We start from the raw sequence: 11,719 nt of genomic DNA on the forward strand, positions 1-11,719 counted from the left end.
AAAAAAAAAAAAAAAAAAAAAAAAAAAAAAAAACCCAAACAAAAAAAACCAAAAACGAAAAACCAAAAAACACACACAAAAAAACCAAAACCAAAATGCAATTTAATGCTGCAAAAATTTACATGGATTGTATACATGCTGACTTTGACAGTGAAAGCAGTGTTCCCTATTAATGTGGTCAAAGCTAACATTTATAAAACAATAGGCAAATTATTATTATTATTTTTTTTTTGGTTTGTTTAAATTACTGTTTCTCACTCTTCTCTGCTTCTGGGATACTTCTATTTTATCCACATGTAACTCACATAATTGTTAGTTTCATTTTAACTTTTTACTGGAAAGATTCAATGATATTACAGGCTTTAAAACATTTCTTTTGGGACAGAAACTGCAGTAATTTGTTTCCAGAGTTAATAGGATGTGAGTGTAAGACCTACACCTAGACAGTAAGGAATGGCTGTAGGTGACTGGCGTGTTCTTCATGGTCTCAGCTGGAAATTTATTTATTACCTGTGAAATGCCCTATACATTTTCTTATTAGAAGAAAGTATGGAAGGAAAATGGGAATGCCTCTTGTTAAAAAACCATTAATGGACTTCGAGGAGGCTGTCACACATCTTTCAAAGTGTGTAAAGATGAAGGTCTCTTCTTCATCCTCTTTCTAGGGAAGGGAATCCCACGGAGGAGCCAGTTCTCCCTGTTAAGCAATGTGGACCCTCACCTATGAATGAAGCACATCATGCTCATTTAATCTACTCTCTTATTCACAGGCCCTCTGCCCCAGCTTCATATTAAATGTAAATTCACCTTTTTCCTAGACTTGCTTGAATAAACTTGAGAATATACATAGTTTGTTCATGCGAATGACTTTTATGGACTTTTTGACTTTCTACAGAGTCTACTCCCTGTACGGTAAGTTTTCCCTTTTAATTAATATATTTTGGAGGAAAATACTTTGTAGCTGTACAAGTATCTTGATTCTTCTTAAACACTGACTTATTTTTGTATTACTCTATTGATTTTTCTGAAACAGCATTTTAAAGATGATCTTATATTTTGTTCATTCTTTCTACATATATTAATACTACTTTTCTGCAAGTAGTTGTTTCTTCTTTCCTATTTATTAAATTATCTGTTTATACTGGTATGGACTAATGCATATTTAGAGACTTTATTTTTTATTTTTATTTTTGGTACCAGGGATTGATCTTGGGTCCTTGTGCTTGTGAGGCAGGTGCCAGAATCCCTGAGCTAAATCCCTGGCCCTAGAAACTTTATTTTTAATGTTTATTAGGAGATAATGTTTCACTTGGTAGTTTATCCACAACTGTTAATTTTTAGTAGTGTAATTTAACCATTAATTTAGTGTAGTGTAATTTAATACTACACTAATGTTAAACTGTCTACCAAAAGTGGGTGTAAAGATTTAGGTGAGTGAAATTCAAATATATACAATTTTTAAAACTTAAAATCTTGCTTTACAAAATGTGCTGATAAAAACTGAAACTAATTTCCAAATATAAGAACTTGGAATTATGACTTTTTTCTGCATTATTTTCTCTTACTATAAGTTATAAGGAATTAACTAAAATTAAAACTACTTTATACTTCCTTTTGCTAAGAATTACTCTACAAACTGACCTCTCTCACAAACCACTGGCAAAAAGCAGGAGAAATCCACTCTCTCGCATGGAAACCACAGTCTATGAAGACAGCAGGCTTGTTTGGTTTAGCTTTGCCAACCTACAGTGAGCAAAAGGAAAAGGGAAATCATGACCCATTACATGGCATTCAGGAGTTAACATTCACTACCCATTTGTGATTTGGACTCAACAGGTCAAACCTGACAGCAGCAAGTGATATATCCTATGATTAAATTAAAGCACAATACTGGCACAGTATATTCTTGCCTCTAGACACTCGCAATGTTTGAGTTGAAAGCTTACATGGCTGTTTATTATTTTTATTAAGCTTGACAAGCTCATATTTCTATGAGATGCTTGATTACCCTGCATAATTGTACTCACGTGAAGGTTATTTTCAGCTGCTATTATTAGGTAATATGACCAAGACAACTAGATGAGTAATTAGAAGTAATCATGATTCTTGCTAATCCTGGAAGAATTTTCCCTTCTCTCCACTTCTTTATTTTCTTTCCTTCATTAGAATTACATGACAAAAATGGCACCAGAGGCTGACAGAAACAAAGTGTTGATACGCTTTGTAATGTTGTCTGATAGACGTGAAGTTTATGAACCTCTTTAGCAAATGGATCTGCAAACAACAGCTGGGAGAGAAGAATTTCATCAAGGTAGATGATCATTTGTGTTGCTTACAGGAATGTGGTTAAATTTATAGTACTTCTCCTATTTTATTGCATTTTCCTTTTGAATAAATCAAAATAATGATTGAAAATTTCACATATGATAAAAGAAGCCAGGGAATCTGCTTGGCTCCCTCAGGGGTATAGGCAGGAAAAGAGTTATAACAGTGTTTAGGATAAGTGCATTGTCTGTGACACAGACGTTAATGCAGTAGAATTCATTGATTCAAAGCCTTCAGACACGTCAAGGTCATGATTAAAAGTAATTACCTTGAGGAGGTGCATTGAGCGACCTTCAAATGTGGTTCCGATGACACTGCGAGAAATGAGATCCGGATTCTCAGCAGCAACTTGTTGAGTCCAGTCCTCTATCTACCAAAGGGAATCATTTGTGGTTTAATAGAATATTCACGCTTCAATTCACAAAGCAGTATCTATCAAAACCATGTACACAACATACAGTTTTCCAGTTGTTGTACTTCGTATAACTGTGTCCAGTTGCACGGCCGTGGCTATCAAACTGAGCTGCCATCATACTTCTCAGGTTGCCTATCAATACCCTGCAATGAAGCAAAGTCATGCTCCTAAGGACGTGAGTATGTTTCCCCCCAGTCATCACATGTGAAAGGTCAGAGTCACTGCCTTGGTAGATAGTACCATGCATTCTCCAAAGATTCACATGTTGACTTTGACTGCTCCTGATGCTCTTTAATTGGAGCTGGACAAGGGAGATTCTGTTACTGGTCAAAAAGAACAAGTCACCGGAAGGGCACTGGAGGGTGTGCACCAGGCTGGCCTTCTTTTCACATTTTTGAGTGTATTTAGTCCCCTACCTCAGCAGTGGTTTCCCGTGGTACCTGAGCATTCTGGGTCAGGGTGTGGAGTGTCCGAATATCAGTATGTACTTGAAACTTGTCTGTGATTCTCAGGACCTTCCAGATCTGAGCACTGTAAGTCCCATGTGCCAGAAATGTACTCAGTACCAGGGAAACAGAGACAGTTAATTTTAAGAGGTTTTGAGAAAAACATTTTTTGAGTCTGGAAATTCAGAAATATTAATGAGCTAAAAATACTAAGTTTAAAGAACTAGTTTCTACTTGGATATTAGCCTAATTTGAGGAATATAACAGTAGTTTGGTATCAAGGTAATATTAGTGAAAATCTCTGAGGCTGGCCTATTATAAACGCATGCATGATGCTGTTGGAAGTTGCTATGCAAAGAGGCAGGCCTGAAGGTAAGTAGGTAGGTAGGTGTGTGTGTGTGTGTGTGTGTGTATGTGTGTGTGTGTTCATTTCCCTTTGCTACTCTGAATGCAAAGTGGATTTGGAAGGAATAAAATTTTATGAGCTTTAATGTCCTTGATCACAAACCTATGAATATTACAGACAGAGACCAGTTTGCAGAATGTTCCATTATCCCCAGTCAAGCCTTGAGATGGTTTTATCTGACAGACAGAGAACCGTAGACACACATCAAAAGTCTGCTTTTCTTCTGCTGCCCGAAGGGCATGCTGATGAAGTCTGTCAGGGACTTCCGCTGAACCTCCCACCTAGTTGTTCCTTCATTTGCTGAACTTGGGTATGAACTGTGTCTGTTTATGGAAACATGCCATAAATTAATTCTAAATGGTATCTGCTTCATTGCAAATGGCAAATACTGTCTTAAGAATTTAGCTTCTTAAGGTAGTACTGTATTAAAGAATAAAAAGAATCAGACCTTAAAATTTATTCTATGCAAAAGAAATTTTCCTTTGGATAGTCATCAACATTTGGTTAGTGTATTCATTTTCTATGGTTTCTTAAATCACTACAAACGTAGAGGCTTAAGGCAATATGCCTTTGTTATTTCACAGTTTGGTAGGTTAGAAGTCCAATGATGGTCTCCCTGGGCTTTAAGCAAGCTGTTAACACAGAATGTGTTCCTTTCTGAGGGCTCCAGGGAGAATCTGGTTTGTTCAGGCCCTTTGCAGCTCCTGGAAGCTCTTTGCACTTCCTGGCTGTGGCCCTCTTCCTCCGTCTTCAACGATAGCAAGTGAATCAAATTGTCATGCCCATTCTGGCTTCCTCTTCTGCTTTCTTTTAAGGACGTTTAGGACTTTTAAGGACTTACATGGCTACACTGGACTATGCGGTCCACTCACGATAGTCTTCCTATCTTAAGTCAACTGGTTAGGAATATTAAGCCATCTATTTTACCTTAATTTCTCTTAATGAGGTAATGTAACATATTCAGACATACTGGGGATTAAGATGTAGATGTCTTGGGGGGACTATCATTCTTTTTGTTATAGTTAGTGACAACGATTATGGTAAGGGTCATAATTATATTCTATAAGAAAAGTAGATGGTGAGGAAATAAGGTGGAAGTAGAAGGAATCCTAAATTAGGAATAAAAATATCAATGTTATAGTTTGACTGAATTCATTAATTGGCCTTAGAAAAGTCATTTGATCTTTGGGCTTTAATTTAATAAGTTTAGAATGGGGATATTTGGTTAATAGATACTCAATGTTGTTTTAATTCTAAAATGCAGTGCTGTGACTCAGTGCACAGGGCTTAGTCATTTATGCAGATGTCTTCCAAGGTATATGAATTTCTTTTTAGCTACTTACCACCTTTATGTACTCTAAGAAAAGAAGTAGGAAATGGAAGCCTAGAATAGAGAAAGTTTAGGAAAATAATTTTTAGGGGAAACTAGAACCTAAAAATATGCAAAAGAGAAAACAAAACAAGCAGAATAAAAACCTGGAGACTTAAAAAAATATCAAATGGAAGAAAACAATTATATTTATTCCATTATCATCAATTTGAAATATCATCTTAACAAATACAAACTTTTCTGACAGAATGACAAAAGAAGAAAAGAGGGAGGAAGGGAGCGGGGGAGAGAGAGAGAGAACATATATTTTCACTTTAACTAGATTTCCCCTTGTCAATGATCAAGCAAAATAGCATCTAGGTCATATAGCTTCTTTGTGGGTGCTCAGAGCAAAGATATCAGTTGCTAATAGGCATTCATAGTCTTAAAACTTTTAGGGGATATCTGTGTCTAAGGCTATATCTGTGGCTATTTCTACTAAGCAGACACATTTGGTTAGAGTTATTACTGTGCTAAATATTGAACATTTGCATCAAGAGCCAGAACAAAGAAGCATTTTAAAAAGTTAAATTTAAGATGACACTTAAGAGTAAAAGTATTCTTTAGTAACTTGTGAAAGAGCATCAAAATGAGGTTAAAATGTGGCGCTGACTTCTGCCTGGAGACAGGGGACTAACCTCAAATGATCCTTTCTAGCCTCATGATTATTTGATTTTACTGGATTTAGAACACGGCACTACTATAGCTATATGACAAAATATTATGACTAAATCATGAGCTACTCTTGTAGAAGATTAAAACAATGCCTCTTAATATAATAGGGACCACATTACAGCTCTGAAAAACAGAAGCATGTACACTGTTTTTTACTTTTATATGCACCTTTTATAGTGCCATCCAACTTCTCTTCCTCCTTTTTAAAATATGCAAGAAAAGTAGGTAACCGCGACTCCCAAAAAAGCAAGTAACAGTGTCTGAGAAGGGAGGGAAGAGATGATTCAGTTTTATCGCTCCTTCAGATTCTGAAAAACAGAACATTTAAGTTCCTGGATTATGTGCCCATTGCCACCCGAGGATACTTTCCCGTGTGACTTTGAAATGTGCAGAGAAATTACCTTAGGGGCTGTTAGCAACCACTAGCATATCTCTGAATTCTACAGGGAAAAAGATGAACTTACTGAATTTGTAGCAAGAAACTCTGTAAAGAGCTGCCCACCAATGGGTTCTGTTAACTTAGCTTCTAATCGTAAATCAAGATTCACGTAATTCTTAGTCTTTCCCTATCTAAGGGTGCAACCCAGGTATATAAAATTACAGTTTTCTACTTGCACATATTTTGAACTTTTCCATAATATTTCAGGATTTGACTAAAACTGACAAATGATACAAGTCTTGCTGAAGAGGGTAGGAGCCATCAAAACTCTGAAAAGCTATTTTAGTGTGACGTGGAGTGCACACATGCATTTATATACAAACACAACTGCGAGTCCTTGCCAGCAGGAAACCATCTAAATACACATTAGGTACCATATGAAGCAATAAAGGGATGCATAGGGACTGCTTGCAATCCAGCTAGGATATTGCTGGTGTGCTTTCACACGATTTCCAGGGACATTATTATTTAATATTAAGAAAATTATATGCTATGATTGTGGTAAGCAGTGAACAGAGAAACAAAAATTAACAAGATCTTAGCCCTCAAGGAATACCCTATGTTTTAGGTAAGATAACATTCATCCTCAATTTGCAAAAGTTTGCCATTTAAAAACGGAAGTATGTAGTAAATGGAAAGTAATGTGGGACGGGAAGCTCTTTCAGTTTGTGGTATGAGTAGAATTGGGGCATCATTCAGGTAGCTAGAATTAATCTATTGTTGCGGATCTTTGTTTTTCTTAAAAAGTTAAAAAAAAAAAAAACTCATCTTTTAAAAATGTTACTGAGGCTCCTAAAGGCTAGGATTTTTGAATTCTTTCCAGCCTAATCAGAAGCTCAAAATGTCATAGACATAAATCTTAATCCCATTTTGAAACTTACTAGGTTATAGTTTTGGTTTTGAAAGACAGTTGACTCTAAAGGTTACATTTTGACACTTCCCTTAGGCAGAAGCAGATACTGAAGCTATATGAGGCATGATAATGGGGTCGAACTTAACAGTTTTGTTGATCCTTAAAAAAGGGTAATGTATTTTCCCTCTCTTTATAGTAGTAGACCATAGCATCTTTCTCAGTGACAGTAATACTAGTTGTCGCTAACTCACATACTATTTTATTTCATTTCCACAGCAGCCCTTTGAAAGTAGAATTATATCTTCATTTTTGATAAGGAAACTGAAGCTCAAAAAGGGTAAGCAAGTTACCCAATGTCTCACAGCCAGGAAGTTGCAGTGCTGACATCAGAGTCCAGTCCATTTTTTCCAAAGCCTTTACTCAAGTGCTATGCTACACCATTTCTGATGGTGGTACAGATTCTACGGGTGTTGGTTCTCACATCCTCCCTGGTACAAATACTGTTTTGCTATATTATTAAAATATATAATTATATACAATTAAAATATGATATAATATAAAGAAACAGAAAATTTCTAGTGTGAAAATTGCATAGGTTATAGTTTCTTAAAACATCCTGAAGATCTGAGAATGTGGTCGGGGTTTGCTGAATAAACATTTGAACACTCGGAACTGAAGTGTAAGAATTTCTCTTTGCTCCTCCCTGGTTCACTTTTGGAGGAAGAGCTCTGCTTTGTACTGAAGATTTATTTCTTCTTTTCCTTTCTGCAAATGCCTCCTGGTTTTCTACCACCTCTAAGTCATAGCCAATGGTCCAGTCTCTGTGTAGATGAGGTTTTTCCTTGTCTTTGTCTGGCTAAGCCCTACTCATTGTTCAGTTTTCAGCTGAAGTTTCATTTGACAAGGCAGCCTTCCTTGATTGCTGGACTAGGTTGTTCCCTTCCATCTTTGTTTCTCTGCCCTTCCTAACATCTGTTATATGCTACTGAAATTTCCTATGGAAAGCCTCTCTTTTCCTACAGGAGGTGCATGTGTAGCCTTTTTAGTATTTGATACATGTAGACACAAAACATATATTTGTGGGCTCAATGATTGACAGCTGTCTCTTCTTAAGAAGGCATTGTCATCTTGAAAGACCTAGCTGGACTGGTGTGGATTTGGGGAGAGCAGACATCAGTGATCAGTTTGGTCAACTCTACTGTAGATCTTCAGGGAACCGGGTCCTTCTCTCTACCTTTTCTCTTACCAGAACAGATAGTGGTGGGATCTTGGGAAAACGACAGATAAGCCACTCAGGCCGTCTGTAATCTTGTTTTTAAACTAAGGGGGCCGAAAGAGCCCTCTTGACTCACAAATGGTCAGACTGATTACCCAGAAAGGACATTTGATAATATTTGGAATTAAAACTGTCTAAACCAGGTGTGGTGGCAGGTAACTGTAATCTCAGCACTGTGCAAGGCCTAGGAAGGATTGAAGATTCAAGTGCAGCCTGGCCAACTTCGTGACTTTGCAAGATACTGTTTCAAAATCACACACACACACACACACACACACACACACACACACACACACACACACACACCTGGATATTTAGCTCAGTGCAAAGGTCCAGGATTCAATCATCAGTACCATGAACAAAATGAAATAAAGTAAAACAAAACAAAAACATACGTATAGCTGATAATAGAATGTTCATCAGTTTAGCCTGCTTCTTCCATGGTAGTTACAGATCAAATTTCCAGCTGAAGAGTTGAGCTTCAAGAATCAAAACAATTTTCAATAGAGCAATAATCAAACATAAAATTTACCAAGACTGAAATCTTAAGTAATCCAAAACTAGCACTGTTATTACCTCTTAGTGAGGCCATGGGGAAAGTCTGGTTTTGGTCTCATTTTTACCTTCACAGGGTTATTCAAAGGCTCAGATAAAAGCATGAATTAATGGCTACAAATCATAAACTTACTCATAATATAAATCATTCTGCTCCAGGAAGTCTTCCACAGTGCCAACATCTTCTGCTTTAACATGGAAGTCAACGGTACTGTGAAGTTTGACTTGTGTGATGGAGTCTGGTTTCCAGAAGTCAATCTAAATAAAAAATCAAGGTATACTCTAGTAGACTTATATAACTCAGTACAGGGATAATCTGATGGCACACCGTTATGCTATCGGTTATGTGGCACTGTTATGTGGCAGGGAATTGAGTTTTCCTTTTTAGTTTTTAATGAACTTATTTTATGAGTTTATCTTGGAATTACTTCTGTGCAGGTCTTAGTAATGTGCAGAACCAGGATCATCCTTGACCTGTGGAGGGTACATAGGAAGAAACACAGTATCTTTCCACAGCAAGTGTCCGGGCACCATGGATAGAAACAAAATACACGTGGACATCCAGTAATGTATTGGTGTTTTCTTTTATTCAGTTATTTATCAGCTATTATTGAAGATCTATTATACAATGGGCTCTGTTCCTGAGATTGTGGATATCCTCGTAGGCAAGTGGAGTATGATCTGCCTCCATCTGGAGATTTTAGAGAAAATTTAGTGCAAAATAACAATATGATAGGTTTGACAATTCGAATGCATTTATTAGTGGATGCGTGGTTTTAAATATCCGCAGTCCCCATTAACAAGAGTGTACCGTCATGTGTAGGTGCATGTTTTCCTGTTTCTCCCGTGTGCTGAGAAGAGGCCCAGAAACCTAGGGTGTGCCTGGCATTGGGTCTCTCTTTGCCTCTGTGTCTCATCCAGTTCCTGGCTGGATGACTGTGAATTAGTCTTAGGCTTAATATGTGAGTAACGGTGATATTTAGAGCCCCTGGCAATGGAAGGCAGAAACTGAGAGCCCATCCAAAAGAATTCTTGGAAGCAAAGGTGTGAGTGTGGTTGTCACCAAAGAGGTTGTAAGGAGAGAGTATTGATGGCTAAATAAAGATTAAGGATTAATCCAGCGATCCCAAGTGTTACAGGACAAAAATTAGAGGTTAAATGACAGAGGAGGAAGTAGAAAGGCACACCATGAGAAGAACACAGAAAGGAGGGGCTGGGATAAATTCTGGTTAGCAATGCTGGGAAGACAAGGGTATAGACAAAGCACATTTTTGAAAGCTAGCTCTGCATTTGTGTTCCTAATATGTGCCTCTTAGTCCAAGGTGATATAGCAAAGGAGTATGTCTTTATTATAGATACAGAGGCTTGGCACTTCTAAAGCACATAAAGTCCCAAGTTTCTTGATAGCCTACCTGGACAGTACCTACTCATTCACACATAATTTCAGGGACTTTTCATGTGCTCAGGGTACTCTGTTTCTAAGATCTACATTTGCATTTCTGAGAACTCTTCCTCCCAGAACTGGGAAAAGGCAAAAATCAGCTCCAGGTTGGCAGGAGGTGCTGAGGATATAATTTTCTTTAGAATGATGCAACCGGTGACTCTGAGTAGTTGTCTAGGTTCTCCAACTCTCTGATTCTGCCACTTCATTGATTGCCTTCCCTTCTGTGTGTCATTCCTTACTTTTAAAAACATTCTTACTAGTGCTACCTGCACTCTCAAACACAATCCCTTCTTTCGAATCTTTGTCTCAGAGTCTGCTCTGAATGGACCCTTGTTAAGACACTAGCCTTCCCCTCTGATGTCTTCGGTGGTGGCTGTAATACAACCTAGACTGTGATTCTCTTTCTTATGTTAAACTGAGACTTTCCTTCTCTAACAGCCTAAGCTCTTGCCCATTGGCCCTAGCTCTGCCAAATACTGGAACCCTGTAGGATTCTGCTGTGAGATTATTTAACAGGATTCTTTAACAGGATGTGTTGTAAATGTGTTTGAAGAAAACTGGCAGACATAATCTGAGGGTGCTTAAAAGTTTCAGTTTGATATGGCTGTAACAGGACAGCAGATCTGTCAACATCCAGCAGTGTGGCGTGTTGCAAGGGTGACAGAGACTCACTACCCTTTAGTCTCCAGAACTGTACTGGGAAAATGTAGCTGGACATGAGGAGCAACCCTGCTTAGCTGTGCACCAGGTATGGACACAAATAAACTCAAAGCAACGATGCAAGAAGACCATATGAATTGCAGGAGCTATCAAGAATTTATGAATGAGATTAACACTGAAGATTTAGAAACAGGGGTAAAATATATAAGAAGCAGAGGATTTAATTATATGTTAAAAAGTTATGGAATTGAAGTTGTAAATGATAAATGTAGGAAACTCAGTGGCAGAGAACCATACAGAATATTTATTGGATGGTAAGGGTTATCTTTAAGTGATAACTTTGTGAGAATATCAACTTACTTAGCCAGCTGTGTAACAACTAAAGAGTTCTCCCTAAACTATATGACAAAACTAGCACATAAGCAAGATAAAGTAGTGTGTAAACTTTAAATTCTTTCAGAAATAAGATTGGAACATAAAAAATAAATATAAGTGTCATAAAACTTTGGTTCTTCACAAATTTATTTTTTTCTTACTGCACTTGATTGTATGTCAGGCATCTCACAGATCCTTAATTTATCTTACAGACGTTTTTCTTTTTTGTTAGAAAAAAAAAGCAACTACTATTTTAGGCCTAATTTCAGACAGCAAGGAGGAAGCGTCTGGTATAACAGGAGAAGACTAAAAACACTGAGAAAAATACACCTTAAATTCAGGAAAAACAGAATTCAAGAAAGTCCAGGGGAAAAGAGATTAGGTTTTATGGGGCCGGGGATTTAGCTCAGTGGTTCGGTGGCCTGCCTTGCAAGCACAAGGACCCGAATTCTATCCCCGGTACCAAAAAAAAAAAAAAAAA

General features: G+C 37.4%; 1 protein-coding gene across 1 annotated transcript in view; it reads right to left on the reverse strand.

The window, feature by feature from the left end:
* Positions 1-11,719, reverse strand: part of Cpb1 (carboxypeptidase B1) — a 28,690-nt gene that overhangs the window by 12,979 nt on the left and 3,992 nt on the right. Inside the window, exons 3-6 of the mRNA XM_010625286.1 lie at positions 8,893-9,017; positions 2,784-2,883; positions 2,594-2,695; positions 1,642-1,743 (exon numbers count right to left, since the gene is read on the reverse strand). Of these exons, the coding sequence (XP_010623588.1) occupies positions 1,642-1,743; positions 2,594-2,695; positions 2,784-2,883; positions 8,893-9,017 (429 nt within the window). The remainder of the gene's footprint in view (positions 1-1,641; positions 1,744-2,593; positions 2,696-2,783; positions 2,884-8,892; positions 9,018-11,719) is intronic.

This window comes from Fukomys damarensis, unplaced genomic scaffold (assembly GCF_012274545.1).
Source record: "Fukomys damarensis isolate Sample0158 unplaced genomic scaffold, DMR_v1.0_HiC HiC_scaffold_37, whole genome shotgun sequence".
NCBI lineage: Eukaryota > Metazoa > Chordata > Mammalia > Rodentia > Bathyergidae > Fukomys > Fukomys damarensis.